This window comes from Pholcus phalangioides, unplaced genomic scaffold (assembly GCF_987345545.1).
Source record: "Pholcus phalangioides strain wild (caught in Gottingen) unplaced genomic scaffold, Ppha-v1.0 ptg000014l_1, whole genome shotgun sequence".
Classification (NCBI taxonomy): Eukaryota; Metazoa; Arthropoda; class Arachnida; order Araneae; family Pholcidae; genus Pholcus; species Pholcus phalangioides.
In genome coordinates, this window is record NW_028301607.1 from 11,204,825 (window position 1) to 11,226,167 (window position 21,343).

General features: G+C 35.6%; 2 protein-coding genes across 4 annotated transcripts in view; one reads left to right on the forward strand and one right to left on the reverse strand.

The window, feature by feature from the left end:
* PGS1 (Phosphatidylglycerophosphate synthase 1) overlaps window positions 1-8,417 on the forward strand; it is a 56,571-nt gene extending 48,154 nt beyond the window's left edge. For all 3 annotated transcript variants that reach the window (XM_089241731.1, XM_089241732.1, XM_089241733.1), the window contains exons 6-9: window positions 692-999; window positions 1,444-1,669; window positions 4,696-4,778; window positions 8,225-8,417. In XM_089241731.1, coding sequence (XP_089097857.1) covers window positions 692-999; window positions 1,444-1,669; window positions 4,696-4,778; window positions 8,225-8,344 — 737 coding nt within the window. In that variant the 3' untranslated portion in view covers window positions 8,345-8,417. The remainder of the gene's footprint in view (window positions 1-691; window positions 1,000-1,443; window positions 1,670-4,695; window positions 4,779-8,224) is intronic.
* A 56-nt stretch (window positions 8,418-8,473) lies between these two features.
* LOC149078141 (acyl carrier protein, mitochondrial-like) lies at window positions 8,474-21,323 on the reverse strand. The gene is made up of 5 exons (XM_089241734.1): window positions 21,101-21,323; window positions 18,548-18,676; window positions 16,386-16,473; window positions 14,118-14,209; window positions 8,474-8,562 (listed from the first exon to the last, which is right to left on the reverse strand). Exons 1-4 carry the CDS (start codon window positions 21,245-21,247, stop codon window positions 14,118-14,120), a joined length of 456 nt encoding a protein of 151 aa, XP_089097860.1. The 5' UTR covers window positions 21,248-21,323; the 3' UTR covers window positions 8,474-8,562.
* Window positions 21,324-21,343: the final 20 nt, after the last annotated feature.

A 21,343-nucleotide genomic window follows, 5' to 3' on the forward strand; every position in this document is an offset into this window, starting at 1 on the left:
ACATACACTCTTTTTTCTTTTAGAAATAAGCTACTGCGATACCTAATAACTCTAAAAATAATACTGTTGGGGCTTTAAACTGAAAACCTCCTTTCACAATCAATAATAGTTTAATGGGAAAAAAATTAAATTTTAATCAAAAATTTCTAAAGCATCTGCCGAGAAAGGAAGAGGTTGCTTTTGAAAAAGTTGTGGCCCCTGAAATTTTGCGGCCCGGTGTGACCACACTTTTCGCATCCCCCCGCCCAAATGGGGTCCTGGTCGGAGACAAGTTGGGAAAGAACAGCATAAATGAGGGAAAGAGGCTTGTCCTTTAGTTTACATGCTCTTTCCCAACTTTTTACAGATTTTTGTATTTGCAACAACTTTTTGATTGGGTTTTTTAGGAGAGGGTGTCCATGTAAAATCAATTTTTTTTATTTTGTGGCACACTGTATTTTCATTCTCAAAACTGAAACAGTAGCTTCTGACACAGTTTGCACGGTTTAAGAATTAATAAATTCAGTGTTAATCCTATAATGATATATATAGATTTATAATATTAGATCCAATATGGATCTAAATATGATACAGATCTAATTAATAATAAATATAATATAGATCTAAATATAGAGTGATAATATTAGAGATAATTATAATCTTTAGAGGCTAATTTTTTCTTAATTTGCATTTAGTATGAATATATTTATAGGCAATTATGAAGAATTTATCAGCAAAGCTAACGAGTCACTGCAAAAGTTTGTCAAACCAGCTGTTACTGATCCTTGTGACACGTCATTCAAAGCAAAGGACACCGACACTCTCGTGTATCCACTTATTCAAATGAGACCATTGAGGATAATGCAGGAAGAAAAGGTTGTTCAAAATTTCCTCAAGTCAGCAGAGCAAGATTCTCAAATAAAGCTAGCTTCTGGCTATTTCAACTTGACGAGGCATTATATGGATGTTATACTCAAATCATCGAAAGCTTCCTATGATCTGCTCGTAGCATCACCAAAGGTATTCTTATTGTTGAAGAATTCATGCATAATTGTTGCTTTGACATAAGAAAGCATGTAAGTCACAAAAATTCTGAAATTAGCTTTTAATGCCTAAGATAGTTAGAACCCCCACGACAATGACATGGTAAAGTAAGTCGTTAAGAGAAATAGTTTAGTTTCTACAGCTTTCCAAAGGTGGCGTTAGCAATGAGTATTTATGGCTTACAGCTTTTTCTTTGCCGCAGAGACTTTGGCTTATCTTGTAAAATTTAATTTTTGTGACTTGCATGTTTTCCTATGTTAATGCAACAATTATGATATTGAAATTTTGTCTATATGCTGCAAATTGTTGCATTTCACAATGCATTGCATTTGCAATGCATTGCAATGCATAAAAAAAAAATTTCTATTGCATTTGCAATGCAATAGAAATTTTTTTTTCTTTTTGAATCTTTAAATTCAGGTGAATGGCTTCTATGGGGCTTCAGGCATTGCAGGAGCTATACCAGCAGTTTATACATATATAGCAAAGCAGTTTTTCGATCGCATTGTGTCTTTCAAGCAAGACAATAGGATAAGGCTACACGAGTATGAGAGAGATGCATGGACGTTTCACGTCAAGGGCTTGTGGTACTACAGGCAAGATGATGTTTATCCCACCGTTTCATTGATTGGATCACCAAATTTCGGTAAATCACCTATTTTATTTTCATGAAATTCTCTAAGATGCTTAAATCACACTGTCTGTCCAAAAAAATAAAAATAAAATAAAATAAATAATAATTGCTACTCTAATACTTCATTGGACCACATTTTGTTACTAATTAGGCTAAGCGTAAATTGAGTCGCATGCAGCGTTTGTGAATGGGCGGGATCAGAGTGCAATGACGTCAACACACCCCACGCATAGTGAGGGGATGCGCATGTTAGAACACGTTTCCAGTGCACAAGTGTTTTTGGAATCAATTATATATATATACATAGATTGATTTATCTATCTGTGTGTATGTTCTCTATACAAATCTACAATTTTAGACTGATTGTAGCCAAATTTTTCATATAAACTGAATGGGACCAGACCAGACAACATAAGATATGGATGTGTGTGTGGTAATTATTAATATATATATCAATATTAATTTCACATATTTGCCATGTTCAGTGCCATCTTAATGCATGGGCTTACCTGGGCATAATCCAGGGAGCCTCAAGTGCAGAAAGAGCGTCGGAAAATGACTGGTCAAATTTTCTGATAGAATGAAATCGGGAAGCTGGTATTTGCTTCTCGATCTCTCTCTCTCTAGCCAAGTAGGAATCCTCAGAAAAATCACTACATCCGTGGGACTGTGATGCCATTTAGATGGCCCTGGCTGTGTTCAAACTCCCCCCCCCCCCGTGACATACATTTTAAATCTCTAAAAACTTGCTATAGCACTGCATTTCTCACCAATAGTTATCTATAAGGAACTAGCAATTTCTCTGACAATTTTCAACATTTTAGCGAGAATTGGTGATGTCCGTATTTATGATCTCAATTTCCTGTATTTTTTCTGACCAAATATGGTCACCCTGAATATAATAAAGCAATTTCATGCACACAACTTGATTGCATCTTATTATATTTAGTATACTTAGAAAGTCTTGGAAATGTCAACCTGGGTTGTAATGACACCTCTGTTATAACGACAAAATTTCCCAAAATTTTTCATGTCGTTATAATTGAGGTTGACCACGTTTATAAAATTTCCGGTTTTATTTTATTTTCCTCTAGCAGCTGCCGAGCCCTGGGAACTGCATACGGAGCACTGGTTGAGAACCTCTGTCCTAGGGTATCATGCTGGTATAATCACTGGTAAAATAGATAAATTTCAAGTATTTATCAAATTTACCGGGTAGGCTTGGATATTATGCTCAGTCCCCAGTAAAAGTGAAAATTTTTATAATATTTATGCATCAAGCATTGTTGGTAAATTTGATAGTCTCTGGTAAAAGTGATAAATTTATCAAACTTACAGAGATGATTGACGATTATTCTTCATATACTTCTTACGAGTTGAATGGTGTCACTATCCCGGATGCAACTAGAGTCACCGATTTGGGAATTCTCGTTGACGAGCGACTTAGGTTTTCTGAACATTGTTCAGCGGTTGTCAAAAAAGCGAATAGAATGCTTGGTCTCATTTTCAAAAAGGTCTCTTCGCGTTCTCCTAAAGTCATTCTTCCGCTTTTTCGAGGCTTAGTTCGTCCTGGACTGGAGTATGCGGTAAGGTTTTGGAGACCATACCTACAGAGGGACATAGACTTGATTGAAGGGGTGCAGAGAAGAGCTACGCGTGTCCTTATTGGCACACAGGGCTTGAGTTATGAAGAGAGACTTCATTTTTTGAATATGTTTACATTGGATGAACGCAGGTGTCGAGGAGATATGATCGAAGTGTTCAAAATTTTCAATGGGATGGATAGGATGGACCATGAACTTTTAGTACACCGCCAATCAACTGCTTTTACAAGGGGACACCAGTATCGATTGGTGAGGGACAATGCAAGGTTATGGTGTCGCAGGGAATTTTTCTCTAATAGGGTTGTTAATAAATGGAATAGCTTACCCTCGGAGGTAGTAAATTGTAACACAATTGACACGTTTAAAAAGAAATACGATAAACATGTTGGGGTAAATCGAGAAGCTATCCATTCTTAGAATAAGACAACCATAAGTATTCTTTATGGGCATTGTATAATATTTTATCATGTGTATATATTGTTTATAATTTGTGTTAATTGCATTTTTAATGGGGTTGCTGTATTTTTGAAACATATGACATCCATATTTTTATGGGCATCTTTTTATCAGCCACCTCGTTGGGCATTTTGCCTGTTGTGGCGTTGTATTTGTATTTGTATATTCATAATAACCGATTTATCACATTTACTGTAACATATATATATACAGAATTTTTTCGGTGGGGGGAGGGGTGATTTTCATCAAAGGTTATTTCTAGGTCGTTTCACCTATTTTTGTTACTTCTGGATGGAAGAGGTAACCTCATGGTTGTCTTAACACAGGGGGCTTACTTAGGGTATGATCCAGGGGCCTCTAAATTGTAAAACAGTAGAAGGGGCCCCACAATATTATTTTGCCCAAAGGGCAGGCCCGTGATTATGTTGAGACGACCCTGGGTGTAACTGCTTTCTACAACACAGCATTAGCTGTTGCTAAGCCACAATTATAATCTCAAAATGGATTTGGTGGTTTTCTTCTACAGTAGAGAGTTTCCAACCTGCTCCTTCATACTAGTATAATGAAGAAGACCACAGCTATAATAGCATCTGGCTTGCTTGGAGGCTTCTTGTTTTCTTTGAATTTCGGCAGTGATTGATCAAAGCGTGTAAATACCTGTGGGAAAAAACATACACACACTGATGAAAAATGTATCATGCAGTGCGATTTTTTTTTTCTTAAAAAAATTCCTGAAAGTTGAAAATGATTTTTTTTTCCAAAAGCATATTTAATGATTTAAATGACATTAAAAATGAGGACATGATCAGGGCCTACCCACAGGCTTTTGATCTGATACAGGTCTGGACTTGGAACCATCTTGACAGGAAAAGCAACCCCACCCAGATTATAACACTCAAGCTTTGCTCGGAGGGTATACAGTACAATATGCTGCAACATACTCAATTCTTTTATTTGATGGTCCTCCATTTCTTTCAGGTTACCGTTCTGTGTACAAAGATCTTGAAGCTCAAGTTGCAATAGTTACCACGAATGCGGATTTGCAAAAAGAATTACATCAGGTGAAATAAAAATTTCAATGTGCATTCTTTCAATTTTCATGACTTACCTATTTTTTTAAAGAAGCATGCTTGTTTTTACAATAAAAAATTTTCTCTCGCCCATGGGTAAATCCAACATATAATAATTTCCTACCTATAATCTGCGGTGATGTGTTATCCATGTGTACAAAGTTCTGGTATTGCCAGTACTGAAATCTTAAAGAATGAAAAAGGGTTGTTGTTCACATTCTTTAAAAAGATTTAGATCCTTCTACTTGTACCTATACTACCGTGTATGCAGGGTTCCCAGCAAAATCTACTTGATCATTTCTCTGACCAAAACTCTGGAAGAAAGAAGTACAGTCTATTCCTTTTAACAAATACTGTTATAGTGAAAATCTTGTTTTAACGAAAACTTTTCTAATTCTTCCAGATAAGTTTACTTTGGTGCAATCTAAAAATCTGGAATTTGTTTATAACGCGAAATTTCATTATTATGAAGTGATTTCTCCAGTCTCTTGGAGTTCGTTATAACGGGATTTGCATGTATAATTAAAAATCTTAACCTTACAAATTTTGAATTTTTGTTTTCAAATTGTTTTTTCCCCCTTAACAGAACTTTTCCCTGACATTTATCAAATATTTCTCTAACTTTTGCTAAATATTTTAAATTTTTTCTGACCATTTTTCATTTCCCTGACTTTCCTGGTCACTGGGAACACTAATGTAGCCTTTCAGTACCACATCATGAAAAAATTAAATAATTATCATGTAAATTTTTTGGTAGATCGTTTTAGTTCTAAGCCCTAGAAATTGAAATTTCTTTAAAAAAAATTAGTTTGTATGCAGCGGTGCATTGTATACAATTACCGTCAATTAATTTGCTGATACTATAAGTACCAGTCACACACGCACACAAATTTGCTTGGTATTTGAAACATAGATTTTTTTTGTTTTAGAATAATGGTGACATGAACCAAAATGCATTTGAGAGAAAAAAAAATGCATTCACCGCAACTATTTCCTTAGTATTACACCTCTGCAAAGTTGCATTATAATTGCTTACAATGATGAACGTGAAAGTGAATTTTTATTTATAAATCATCGTAATGTTTAAAAAACTAGTTGTCCCACACTTTTGCTGTGATCTGGTAATTGTAAAGTAGTTATACAGCTTTCATACTTCTAAATCCCAACTATCAATAATGTATGTAAGGAGTGTTACAGGGGTTAAAAATAAGCTAACGCTAGAACTACTGCAGCAGTCTTTTTGACCACTATTGCAAAAATTCATGTGATACTGCTGTAAATGTTGATATATAGATTGAACCAAGTGCCTAAGAACTAGGGTTGCCTGTTTTAAAATATTGTTGTAAGAGGATTTTTAGGGAAATGCCCCCCCCCCCTGCATTGCTTTGTATGTTCACAAATTAGTGAGAGCTAACTAACACGTTTCACACAAAAATTCTTGTGGGATCGTGACCTGAATTATTTGGGTTACGCCACCTATACCCTGCACTGCCCTCATCCCAGCTGGAGCAGCCAAGAGATTTTACATTTGAAGCTAATACTCAATTTACTATCAGAAAGAATCAAGGTAGTTTACAATTTTATCATTTCTTATATACTTGTATAATGATGCCAAAATAGTTGTGTTTTATATACATGTAAAGGCAGATTATATGAATGCAGTCTACTGCTTTTTAGAAATTAGTCCATCTTTTTTTTAAATACCTTGAGTGTTTGCTTATGCCTGAAATGTGACGAAGCATGGGTGATTTTATACTCTACTTTTAGAAGGGGAAAAATAATTTTATTTCCTAAAAAATGCATTTATAGTGTATTTAAAATGTAGATAAAAATGAAATTTCCAACTGCTGTCAAAATGGCAGCTCTGCAGTTCTAGTGTTAAGTCAGTGTTCACTTTTGAGTTTAGACATTTTTTTGTATTTTAGAAAAAAATACTTGATGAAACTCTGTAATTTCAGGCATGTAAACATAATGCTTGAACTTGCACTTTTCACTGAGGAATTTTGTCACAAGTGTTTTTTTAGGGACCTGACAAAAAAATTGAAAAAGAGAATTTTTTTGATCCACTCCTTTGTATCATAAAAACTGCAAATGATTTGTTGCTTTCACAGAATATTTTACTTGCTTTGTGCATTACTTGTATGCATTTTTGTGAAAGTAGCTCATATGTGCAGAAAAATATAAAGATTACTTATAAAAATTTCAATTTTCATCGCATGTTTTTGCATATAACATGTGGAATTTTCACCCAAGTTTTATGAAACTTATAGAAAATTAGACACTATATATGAGACACACTATAGTGAAATTTGACATGAAACAATTGAATATTTGATGAGATACAAGTATTTTTAGAAAATAAAACTTCTTTTCAAGTACGGATTCATGGGAAATTTCAATTTTTTTTAAAAACAATTCCTTAATAAATATATAGGGCAACTTGTATGAAAATCCCAGTTGAATCAGTGATATAGTGAGCTATAATTCAAGTCACTTTTGAAAGCAACTGTATGCTGAGGAATTTTTCACGAATTGGCATTTTTATTATTTTCGTTCATTTTGACATTATGTAAGTGTGTTATTCTATTACACAGCATTAGATATACATTTTGCTCATTCGCACAATGCTTTAGGCCTATTCTCAAAGTAATCAAATGACAAAGTAAAAAAGATGCCAATTTGTAGACAATCCCTCAACATACAGCTGCTTTCAGGAAGTAACTTGAATTATAGCTCATTATATCACCTAAATTTTTCTGAATTTTGCCAACATTCAATTGGGATTTTCATGTAAGTTTGTCTATGTATTTGGCAAAACAATCAAATTATTTAAAAAAAAAAAATTCAAATTTTCTGTGCATGTTTACTTGGAAAATAATTTCTTTAAAATGCCCATATTTCATTGAATATCCAATTGTAAATTTCAAAATTTTCTATAGTGTATCTCATGTATAGAATTTTCTGTAAGTTTCATGCTTGGGTAAAAACTTTGAATTATTTTTTGCTTATAACATGCAATCTGCACATGTTATAAAGAAAAATAAATACAATGAAAATTTTTATAACATTAAAATCTTCCTGAACATATATCTTGTTTTCACTAAAAATAATGTGAGTATTGCACAAAACAAGTAAAATATTTTGTGAAAGTTACAAATCATTTAAAACTTTTTATAATACAGGATTGATCAAACACTTTTTATCGGTCTCCCTGAAAACATTTGTGACTGAATCTACACTGGAAAGTGAGAGTACAAGCATTATGCTGACATGTTCAAAATTACAGAACAGTGTGATGCCATAGCTCATTTGCTTAAAACTGTCAGGTGGTTATAATAAAGTGGCCACTCAGTGTACAATTTATTTGTGTTTTCTATAATTGATGAAATCCATAAATTTGCAAACCCTGAAACAGAATTTTTGAATTTTCAATATAGGAGCAAGAAAGACTTTATGAAAGAACGACACTAGTCAGAAGCGAGACATTCAAGAGGCCAGACAGAAATGTCCCTTTTTGGGTCAAGATTGTTACTTTCATAATCAGAGATTACTTTTAATTCGCCCGCCTTATTAAGTTTTTCTTCCGCAAGTTTTTACGCTATTAAAACAAAAAGCTTTAAATTCTCAGCATTTCTTTCTATGCTTAGCAGGACTCAATAAAATTTCAGTCGCTAATAAAAACACTATTCCAATACACGAAACTTTATTACGCACAGAAACATAACTAATTACATTGTCCATGAAGAAAAGACACTAGCAAAGATTCATGGACATCCTGTAAGAAAGAAAAAGTAATATTAGAATTTCAGACATGAATATTAAGATACTATAGAACACGGGTGCACAACCTTCCAGAATATTGGATACCGCTCATGTACCAGAAACTTGTTTATATAAGGGTGACCATATGACTCATTTTACAGGATTAATTTCGGACATCCCAATTATTTTTTTTTACCCTGTACTTTCAGGCTTATGAAGTTTTCTTGGACATCTATTCTTTATTAAAATCAAGGACTAATACAATAAGGCCAAGTGTAAAATGGGGATTAACAAAAAAGTAACAGAATTTTTCGAGGTGATGAATACAATAAGAAATTAGCTATATGGCTCGACACCATTTCTAGAAACTTCTCAAATAGTTTTATGTGGCCATTTTCTGCGAATCTCAATTCATAAAGATAGGATGAGGTGAAAGACTATCTGGTATGGAAAAAGGTAAGATCCTTGTTTTTAAAAAAGTGTAGATTAATTTCTCGAGAAAGTGGATAGAATATTAATAAGTCAGTTAAAGAAAATTCTTGAAGACCAGCAAATATTGCTGTGAATATAAAATCATAGTTATGTTGTCGTATTAGCAGCAGGGCAGAATAGCAATAAGGTATAAACGAAAAGAAAATTGTGAACTTGGAACTCTCTTGTACTAGTAAAGATGTCAGCAATGGAAGATTAGGTCAGCTTACAGTGCGTTTGAAAGTAAAGGCTGCCCTGACCCCCCATTATGAGCCTACACAGAGATGAGATTGGAGTTCACTAAAAGTATTTAATATTTATGGGAATAAAAGGTGAAATGCCATTTCAGTTTATTCAGAATTTTCTGACAAAATTTTTTTTGTTTGAATTTTGATTCATTGTTATTCTGCTCTGCAATCTGTTGAAGAAGATGGCGTAACATACTTCTATACCCAGAATAACATTCACTTGTTTTTCAAGAAATTGTTAATCAGTGTCTTACACCAGGATTACACTATAAAAGATTGATAAAAGTTATTTTATAAAACTTCAAGAATTTAACCAATGACTCTATTGGTTACATATAGGCTTATTGGCTGTTTTTTTTTCAAGTTTTATAAAAGATCTGTTATCAAACTTTTATAGTGTTTTATGGTGTAATCCCGGCTTTAGACATATTAACATTCTATGTAATTTCTCGAGGAATTGATCTACACTTTTTTTTTAAACGAGGATCCTATCGTTTTCCATATGATCTTTATGAATTGAGGTTCATGAAAAACAACCACATCGGATTATCTAAGAAGTTCCTAAAAATAATGTCTAGCCATAAGATATGCGAATAAGGTAAGTGACAGGAGTAAAAGGGATTGTCCTTATAGCTTTTTTTTTCCAACTGCAGTACAATAATAATCAAAAAACCATTTAGGGGCCATTCAAGTATTACGTCATCATCGATGGGGAAGGGGTTTCCGATTTGCTGACTTTTGATGACAAGGGGGAGGGGGTGGGGATAATGCTTATGTCATCAACCACCCTTTATGAAAATATTAGTTGGGATTCAGAGGGGCAGAGCTGATGACAAAATTTTGCTGACAAGGGGGAGGAGGAGGTCAAAAATGGCTAAAAATTTGCTTACGTAATACTTGAACGGCCCCCTACTGAAAAAAAATATATTGTGAATTTTCATTTGTCAACTCTGAAAAAAAATTTCGAAGGGAATTAACTTACTTTTTTTTAAATCCCATTTTTCATCTGACCTTATAATAATATAGTGGCGGAAAAAACTAATTGTAACTATTGTTAACAATATTTTGGGTGGCGATGCCCCACATTTTTCTGTAGTGATCTTGATCTCCAGTGTTGTTATCAAGGAAATGTGGTCAGCATAGGTATATATATCATTGTGTGCATTGATATTTTTCCTCTATTACTTCTTAACCATACATACACCTCATACATATTCCTCTAAGGAATTTCTAATGAATTCATACATGTACAAATGTGATGCGTGTATATGCATGGCCCCTAACGTATTTATGGTGTAAGCGTTGTGATTTTTTTCGTGTTCTTTTTGATGCTTCCATATTTTGAAGTGAAAATTGTAAATGCTTGAATTTTTAAAAATGATATTTACAAATTTTTTTTTCCCATTGGAAAATTTTTTGTGGGACAGATGGCAACCCCTTGGCAGGTTCCATTTGGCCCACAGGTTGTGCACCCCTGCTATAGAACAAAATTGATAGAGGTTCTATACTGAAATGATGCAGCAGTCAAAAATTTACTGTGAATAATATTCAACCTCTTACTGGCGATTTCGTGTCGAGGTTACAAAAATAGTCAACCGTACAGTACATACTGCTGCCAAATGGCAACATCTACTTTTATGTTTCTTTTCCGTTACGAATTGGGAACTTTATTTGAGACATTCATTATTCTTTCATTTTTGTTCAAAAACTATTCATAGATGGCAGTAAAACTGCTCAGTTAAAAAAGAAATTTAAATCTTTTGCAACCTGCCAAAAATGAAAATCTTGCACTGGAGGATTGAAATGTTTGCAATCCGATTTTTTTTTCTATAAAAAAGAAAAGTCTGAATCACATTTGGAAAGTAATGATAATTCAATACATTTATTTTATATGTGATTTTAAAACCCTGTACAAACAATACAATTTGAAATGGATTTTGTAAAAATATTTTTCTGTGGTGGCAGAGTGTGGAAGGGATGAGACGGTGACGAGAGAGAAACGAAACACACGTCTAGTCAGACGAAAGACATTTTTAATACAGGCAAAGAGAATAACGTCATACAGCAATGGTCAAGTTGGGGGAAAAAAGAAAGTCCCCCAAAAGAGGGAAACGTTGCATATATGGAGAAAGAACATGAATATGCACACAGTAAAAAAGGGAAAATGATATTATTCCAACAGTTGGATTATACAGGGTGCATAGGTAACAGGGTGTATGGCATTTTACTGGCAAACTGCTGTTCCTAGAGTTTTCTACCTCCGGTTAGAAAAACTATCGAAATAACTGTGTAGCACTCAGATATGCCATTCATGTTGCAAAGGGTTGGATAGTTATCAAAATAAAAAAAGTAACTCTATACCATCCGTGTGCCCAAAAATCCAATTAGAAAGTTGTTGCCCTGTCTCTCCTGTTGCCAACAAAAAAAATTTTTGTGTTTCTCAGTTGCAATATCCACTGAGAAAGTTGAGAAAAAAACTGCTTTAAATGCTGTTTTTCCCAACTTTCCTTCATTTTTCGAATTCAAAGAATGTCTCGGTGAATATTGCAATTTAGAAACATGGAATTTTTTTTTGTTGTCGGCAGGAGATACAGGACAACAACTTTGTAATTGGATTTTTGGACACACAGGGATGGTATAGAAAGTTACTTTTTTTATTTTGATAATTATCCCTTGCAACATGAATGACATATCCGAGTGCTACACGTTAGTTGGATACTTTTTCTAACTGGAAGTATATGCCTCTAAGAACAGCAGTTTGCCAATAAAATGCCATACGACCTGTTACCTATGAACAATGTGTGTGTATGCAGTCAAACCTCGTTAGTGCATCACCCGGGTAACACGTCAATCCGTTTACTGGGTCACTTTTTGGAAATCCTAATTGTCCTCTATGGGGTTCGAATGCTATTAAACTCCTGATAATATGTCACCCTCTTTGCTTAATGAGTCTCACTTTTCTAAATTCATCCTTTCGAAAATTACCATTCAAATCGGAAACTCTTCATACACGATAAGTTCAACATTCACTCTTACCATGTCAAATATCTACCTAGCAATTCAAGCAGATGCCACTGAAACCTCCATTTCCTTCTCCCACCACCCACTCCTTCACCACAGGCTTGTTGACAGATTCTTTCAGTATTGGGGGACTTCTTATTTGGGAATTGTTCAGCCGGAATTTTTTCTTCGCGAGTTGCGGATTTTGATTAAATTTTGCTGACAAAGTGTCCATGGCAGAAATTCACTGGTTTTTTAATGAGATGGGAAAAAATGTTAAGTTTAAGCCGCCCAATGTTTCTGTCGGTTTTTTGATGGTTTCAACACATCTATGCTGGACGATTGTTGAGCATTTGTAACCCTGTGTTCACCCCACTGTCAGAATGTTATACAAATTTACAAATAAAGTTCATTCCTTTTAAAGATAAGGAAGCATTATGGTGGAGGAATATGAAAAATTGACCTTTAAGTGACAATTAGAAATGACTAAACCCCCCCCCCCCCCCGCCCAAAATTCTATATCTTTTTTAATGAACTAGGCTTTCTTCCAATTTTCAGGAGGTGCAAATTAAGGGGTATAGGGAAAGTTTTCCATTCACAATGAACATTACAAAATCTTAAACTACCAATCCCACAAAAACAAAACTTTTTTTTGAACTCGTAAAGAATAGTTAATTTTCATTTAATAATGTCCCAAAAGAATTAAACTGCCATACAAGACAACAATACTTTTGTTTCCAAAAACTGAAAAAAGTAATATTTTGTGTTGTTCAAATGTGCAATTATGTAGCAAATAAATATTAAGTGGTTAATGAAAACTCGAGTAATAAATTTTCATGACTGAACTCGCGTTTGAATAACTGAAATTTGGTATTCTTCATGAATGCATCAGTAGAGTGACTGGAATCAGCAAGGCCATGGCTTACTCCATTTAACGAGTCACTCCACTTACAAAGTCATATTTTTGTTCTCTCAAGAGTGACTTATTAATGAAGTTTGACTGTATATGTTACGGGCAAAGCCCGAAGTGCAGCCAATTTGCGAAATGGCATGAGATCCCTGGCCAAAGTTTGATGTGTAGCTGTATTGGATTAGCTCTATGTAACAAGAGAAAAAAAAGAGAAATCTCAGAGAAAAAAACTACAAAAATAATACTATAAACACATAGTTTTTCCGTTAAATTTTGAAAGAAAAAAATTATTACAGCGTCGTAACCGCTATACGATGGGTTACCATAGCTAACGTGACCCATAATTATCATGAAACAATAAACAAACTTGGCAATGATCCCGAATCATGTCTTTTGTTATCAGACTTTGACCAGAGATCTCTGGCCAATTCGCAAACTGGTTAGTCAAAACCTGAAATCCAGACATTGGCAAAGTCAATTTACAACAAAATTGGCCGGTATTGGACTTTGGCAGTAATGTATATGCTTCATTAACTATGGTAAAAATTTGCTCTAAAAAATAAAAAAACAATCATGCACTGTAGGGTTAAACATAAAAATTGTAAAAAATATAATTGAAGTCAATGCTTGTTTCTAAACTCAAACCGACTTGAAAAATTACTTTGTAAAATCCAAATTTTGTAAATGGGAAAGATAATCCAAGAAACTGCATATAGTTAGGGACCAGAGGACTAGTCCTAAAAATCTGTTGGTTCGTAAAATGTGCACGAATAATTTGCTATTACGTTTTTTTGACAGAAAATCATTGCTAAAGTTTCACAGTATAAGTTACAATTTTATGCTCAGTTTACTTAGCAAGTTTATTCAGTTAGATCAAAGAATTACTTCATACACTAACTTGATAGTTGATATCAATTAATCTTCATTGCACTCACTCACCTATTCAAAGATATCAAATCTGTCAGCAACATATTGGACGATATCCCTTGGGCGCATCAAACGATAATGATACATTTCTGGTATTTCAAATTCTGAAAGCAATAATAGAATTATGCATCAGAAAGGGAAAAAAATCAATGAATATTCCCCACGTCACTTTTTTTTTTGTATTAGGCCTAATAACAAGTGTACATATTTTTAACAGAAAAAGGAAGAAAAATTGGTTGTTTATTGAACTCTTGAATAGGTGTTTGAATTTCCATAAATTTATTTTTGGAACTTTGGAAGAGTACAAAGGGCACGAAAACTTTGGAGAATATTTTGGAAGAGTTTGCAAGAGTACTTGTGACATCCTCTTTCCCTTAGCTCTCTGACATTATACCTGCTGCACTTTCATAAAAATAGTAGGGGGAGCAGTAACCCAGGAGGATAAGATACTCACCTAAAGTACGAAAAGGTTGTTTAGAAGTGTTGCGAGCTCGATAGCTGGTTCGTCCTTGTCAGAAAATTTCCTGACACAGGGGTATAACAGAAATGGCGACATGACCATAGAAAAAGATTGCTACTGCTGAAAGTCCCACAGGGTAAGGCTAGCACACCAACCTCACTGTGAGTATAAAAAGGCTGCCTTGCAAAATCGCAATAAGTTTTAGGTCTTTGTCTAATTAGCCCTATTGTGCAGAAATTGACAGTGGTGCGACAAGAATGATCAAATGATAAAAATAATAATACAGTAGATGCAGCTTATTACAATCATGGAAAATGTTATCACTTTCACAAAGTACAGAATAGACTGATAACATAACATGCGAAAAGTTTGCTCCTAATTATCAGGACTTTGGTTTATATTATCAATTTTTTTTTTTTTGCATATTTTGGAACTAAGGTAAATAAACAAGACTCATTTTTTCTTTGTACGTTATTGTTATCAACCTGCAAGACTATGCAGGCAATCAGGTGTACCCCTTCCTGTGTCGACAAACATTTCTGTTGTCAATTCACAATGTCCTAATTGGACTGTAACAAGCCGCTATAATTCCATTTATGTTTAGTGTTGCCTTTGCAATGGCTTTTCTATAGTGAAGGCACGTGTAAAGTAAATAAAAAAGCAGCTTTCTTCAGTTTGTGGTCAATTTTACTTAAGCTGAGCTGTTTTCTCTGTGCAAGGAAATTTTGTCACATACACCAATGGTGAATTTTGACATTCTACATGTGCAAAACCATTCACTGCGATAGCTTAGAGCAGTAGTTCCCAACTGGGGGTGCGGGAGTGCATTTTCGTGAGATGGAAAAAATATCACAACATGTTACTGATTATTCACGGAAATTAAAATGATAAAAATTGAATTTTTCAATTCCTAAAATAATATGAATCATACCTATATTTTGACGTCTCATCTAGCTTCTGCTTGCAGAAATGTGTCACACAAATTTTGTGTTGTATAAAAGTTTTTTTTTAATTAGCAATCCTACTTGTTTTCCATTTTGGTTGAGAAAAAACGTCATTATTTACCTAAACTATTTTGTGGTCTGTTTACATTGGTAATTCGTGTTATTAGCATGTTGTGTGCTTAGACTTGATACTGTCGTGAACACACGACTCAAGAAAAACGTCAAGAAATTCAGTCAAGTGTCAAAGAAACATTAATTTCTAGTTGTTGCGGCTGGAATGAATAAGTGAAAAACTGTTCAACGTGAATTTTTTTTCCAAATCTCAAAACATAGTAAGATTTTTTTTAGTTTCGTTTTTGATTAATTTTCAAAGAAATTAAGCCAAAATTGAATATTAGCCCTAGCTGAAAAGGCATTAAACAATAAGTAAACAAATGCATAGAAATGAATTATCGGATAATTAATATAATCAATTACAGAAAAAAAAACCCTGAATTTTCTAACATGTAAAACACGTATTATCCAAGGGGGTGCGGGAAGGTAAGTCGCATTGCTCTGGGGGTGCGGGAAGGTAAGTCACACTGCTCTGGGGGTGCAGGAAGGAAAAATAGATTGAGAAACACTGGCTTAGAGGGAACATTGGTCACATTTCAATATGCCTAGCACAGTCACAATTTGAAAAACCCAATTACTACTACTAAATCGCACATGCACCTTGTCCACATTCCTGTTTCGAATTTTTAAAAACCCACTGTTTATAATTATTGCACTATTATACTGTATTCTCTTGGCTAATATAAATATATTTTCTGATTTTTATACTTAAATGAAAAAAATAGGGAAAAAAATATTGAGAAATAAAAATCTATCATTTACCAAATTCATCTTCGATTGCCACAACAATTTCCACGTGGTCCAAACTGTCTAATCCACAGTCATTGTAAAAATGTGAATCTCGAGTCAACTGAAAAAAAACACCACAAAATGAAAACTGTGGGAATGATCAGTAAAAACACTCAATTGAAACATACGTAATGATTATAATTTCATTAAAACGATAAAAAAATAGAATAAAAACAGTTCTACTAATCGATCGTTATCGGGCATGAGTTACACGGTGGTATGATGCTCAGCTACCACCATGAAGGCAAGTGTCAGGTCTGCAGGTTGGATCCCAGCCGCTGTGTGGTTGCGTGGGCATTGTGCTGGACTCTCGTCCAGTGAATCCAGGTTCGAACCCTGTTCACAGCGCAATGGTGGTAGGCTGAAGTTGGTTTTCCTGCGGCTTTCCAGCTTCGACGCATGAATACGAGCTGATCTCTCACTTGAAAAAGTCTCTGCGGAGAGCAGGCAGACCTACAACACGATACTGACATAACATGAAAATTGCAAAAGCATTTCCATCTTTACTTCAGAAAATGGGAGGCAGATGGCAGCATGAATATGAAACAGGCACAACTCGACAAAATAAATACATTAGGGCCACACATACATTCAGAACACACATTCCGGCATGTGCCAATTCATTAGAAATTCCGTAGAGGAATGTGTGCAGGATGCATGTACGTTTAAGTAGTAGTAGGTTGGATCACAGATATTGGCAAAGAGACAGATGAGGCTTTCACCAATATGCCATCACCAAAAGTCTCTTGTGTGGAAGAACAGGATGGAAGTGCGAAACCATATTTGAACACATGAAGGGGGGGGGGGTAGTAATTGAAAGGGTTACAAACATTCTAATACTACAGTTCTTTATGCTAGAACAAAATAGGTTCCCAAACTTTTACTAACCTACCCCCTCAGAAGAAGGTTCTTATTGCTTCCTTCCTGAGCAATCCCCAGAAACAGATTTTTTGCCGCCTGTGGGGTGCATGAATTTCGCCACCCTTCTTCCTGTTGTGAATAGTGTTCCAATATGCAAATAGGATTATCATTGATCCGCCATGATGATGTCAACAAGACATCATAATCTGCAGTGTATATATATATATATATAGGAAAGATTTTCCTCTGCGACTTCACTTCAGTTCTGTCTGGTTCCGTTCAATACCACGGTGCTGGTCGCTTGTGAAGCAATGTCTGTTTAATTGTTCTTAATGTTTCATATTATGCTACACCAATGTTAATAAATTAATAATAACCAATCTCAAACCACTGCATTTCCACCTCATTAAACTCCCATTCCTCAAATTTGTCTCCCTGTGCTATAACTCGTTCTGTCTTCCACACCTGTAAATATGCCTGTGTCTGCAAGTCACTTTTTGGTCCACTGATCTGGTCCCTTGCTTCCTTTGTCACTCCTATACTCTCTAGGTCATTCAATGACCTGGTCTCTTGCTCTAACTCTTTTGATCATTTACATGCCTGCGCGCACACTAAGTCATTGTCTTGGCTGCTTACTGACCTAATTCCTTGATCTCTTGCGCACTATTTTGTCCACTCCCACGCTTACACAATATTTTGTTCATTCATATGCTTGCAGACTCTCCAGCTACTCACTGAGTAAGTCTTTCGCTCTAAAGGCAGATGTGGATTTACAAATTTTGGCACCCTTTTCCCATTCTACTACTTTTCTTGGCCGCTGATTTCTCAAATTTTCTGTCCTGGGCCATAGCCCGCTAAGCCTCCTCGTAAATATGCCAGTGGTTTCTCAAAGTTTTGCCTTCCGCGGTTTCCTTGCCCTAGTGGACATGTATCCGTGACTCCCCAGAATAGTGTAGAAAAGAATTGCTTCGTGGTATTGAATAGACATATATTAATAGGGGTAGTTTGCCACGGCACCCCTGACAATGGTCGGTGGTGCCTCAAGCCATGCACACACACTTTGAGAACCACCAGCAACAGGGCCGTCATTCCGGGGGGGGGGGGGAAGCACATGTACTCAATGTATGTATACATGTATTTGCATATATGTACCATTTTTAGACGCCCCCCCCCTAAACGACGGGCCTGACCACCAGCCTATGCTCACCTCAAATGAACATGAAACATGAATATTTTAAAATCCCACAACTATGAGCGTAATGATGATTTCTTACCTTATCTGGATCTATCTTGTCAAACAATCTCAACACCAACATGACCCTTTCTTCGATGAACTGAAGGTTGAAAGGCATATGAAAACTTCCAGAATTGCAAGCTGGAAGTATACTGTGATTCAACATGATCTACAAACGAAAAATAAAATTGGCATAAATAAGTTTACAGCAATACATTGAGAGAACATTATATTATATTGGAAAATATATGCAGGTAAATTGAAATAGGATTCCAGGTTAATCATTACTAGGAATTCGTACTTTATAAATATTGAGGCGGATCAAAAGTTCTGAAATACATTTAAACCCCATTGTATACATTACCGTCCCTGATGTCGCGCCAAACCCATTTAGCACCAGAAATTTTCAGTAAACAAATCTTTCACTTCTAGGAATCACACACATGTTAAAACCGTGATTCTATATAAAACGCGTCAGACTGCTGTGAAATAAATAGTGGCATTAAATCAAGGTTTCACTGTTTTTACACATACAAGCACACCTTCCAACATCTTATGGATGAGAGGCTTCTGATATCTTTGCACATCAGCTGTCAATTGTGCCAGACTTGTTGAGAGCTCCAGGTGCATTGCTTATGCTCCCGAGTGGCGTGGTGGTAAGATGCTCTTCTACCACCATAAAAGTTGCTGTCAAGTTTCCATGTTCAAACCCGAAGGAGGATATAGATAAGATATTTTCCCTAAAGAGTTGGAGGCAACCACTGATAGACCACCTTCATTTCCAACTCATCTCATTAATGCCAGTAAATTGCAATGTAGTGATATGGCCAGAGTTGGTGTTTGGTATAGTAGTAGGTACGTTGCTTGATCGAGGAAAAGGGAATGATGTTGATAAGATAGTCATGCACAGCAGTAGATGTCTTGTTGAAAGACTGGCATTGCTGAATTCTAATCACTTAGTTCTATGAGAGATTTTGAGGCGCAAAGATGAATGAATATGCAAAACAGTGAAATTCAAGAATGCATGATTCGAGAGAGTCCAAACATTTTTTTGGCAGTTTGGCATCCTCATAACATCTGCAAAAACAACCCCATTTGAAAGAATGCATGAAATTAACAATAAGACAGAATCATACACTTGACAGATATGACAAGCAAATTTGATCCGCGACACATGATGAAAATAGATCGCTTGAAAACAAGAAACTTGTTTTGAAGCAAATGATTCTGTGTTTATTAGTTGGGCCGCAACTAGATGCTTGGTCAGCCGGGACAAGCAAACACTTTGGTGCCCTTTGTAATGTTGAAGGAGGTTAAAGGGTGAAATTTTTGCCTCCAATGCCCAGGGAACCAGACCAGCTTTCTTCTTCCCTAATTGCAGCCCTGTACAATAACAGAATTGTATTGCTCGTCAAATCAGGCCAGTGTGTGCTCTGCCTCCATAAACGACCCTAATAAACCCCAAGAACTTAATATAGTTGAGATTCTACCATCTTGAACTACTGCTTGTTCAGATCCATGACATTGTTCCTGGACACGCAACACTTCAATAACCACAAAGACAGTGCCAGGTGCTGATTCAAGACGACGTGTCCGGAACGGAAAAACTGTGTAAGTTCTTTGAATCATCCCATATTTTATGGGAGAGAAATTTTCCCACATTATTTGGCTCTTGGGAGAGATGATCGCTCCTATCCCCTTTCCCTCAATGGATCCACACCTGATCAAAGGCAGACATCTTCATCTGTGAATGAAGCTGAGATGGATATTTCCAGCTGTGAATGAAGTTGGAGCAGACATCTTCCACTTTGAATGGAATGAATACAAACATCTTCAGCTGCGAACTGAGTGGAAACAGATACAGATGTCTGGGAGAAGCAACTTATTGTCTAGGTTCATTGTACTGTCCTGTATTTTACAGGACACACAAATTTAACCCATATTGTTCATCTCGAAAGGGATGATCACCCAACTTAGATCTGCACTTGGGGGGATAGTGTCATGTTCACCTCTCTTGAGAGGGGCGGTCGTTCCCATTGCCCCTCTCCCCCGGAATCCATACCTGAGTGAAGGCAGGCATCTTCAGCAGTCAATATTCAGCTACGATTGCAACAGAGGCATACATTTTCAGCTGCAAATGAAGCCGAAGTACATATCTTCAGCTGCGAATGGAATGGAGGCAGGCATCTCCAGCTACTAATCGAGCAAAGGCAAGCGTATTCAAGGCTATGTGTCGTACAAGCAACTTGGGCTATTACGCAAATGCATCACCATCCCGTATTTAACAGGTTGGAAATTTTTTTCCAATATTATTCTTGCTCTTCAGAGGGGCGATTGCCCTAATCACTTCCCCCTCCGGATCTTCGCTCAGGCATGGGGGGGGGGCAATGGGAGAAAAGAAGGTAAAGAAACACTGCTTCAGATATAACGGAAATATATTATTACATTTAGTATTATAATTTACATTATTACTTTTATTTGCATTAAGTATCTCAGTAAATGTAATATTAGCACGTGCTCGTCAGTAGCAATTACAAGCTCACAGTTAAAACAGTTTTATTACTAGAAAAACATGTTTCTCATATTGACTGACCTTAGGGACCCAAGGGCGATGACTTTCCCAAATATTTGTACAACCCCTTCCATTTAATAACGATACTCCTCCACATATTTGGCGATAGGAATTCTGTGGGAAATGGCGAGAAATCAAGTTTCTAATCAATGGAGTAGGTAACCTCATGTTAAATGTTGAAAATTGGATTTCAGTTATGTTTTGTTTATTATATCACGATCAGCTCAAGATCGTACCTCAGAAAGAACGGAGTACGTGGGAAAG

Excerpts from the sequence above, each read along its gene's own strand:
- LOC149078141 (XM_089241734.1), bottom strand. The coding sequence starts at position 21,247 with ATGAGGTTACCTACTCCATTGATTAGAAACTTGATTTCTCGCCATTTC. Across the intron at positions 18,677-21,100 it reads ATCGCCCTTGGGTCCCTAAG|ATCATGTTGAATCACAGTAT; the intron begins GTCAGTCAATAT and ends TTTCGTTTGTAG. Across the intron at positions 16,474-18,547 it reads ACAAGATAGATCCAGATAAG|TTGACTCGAGATTCACATTT; the intron begins GTAAGAAATCAT and ends GTTTTTTTTCAG.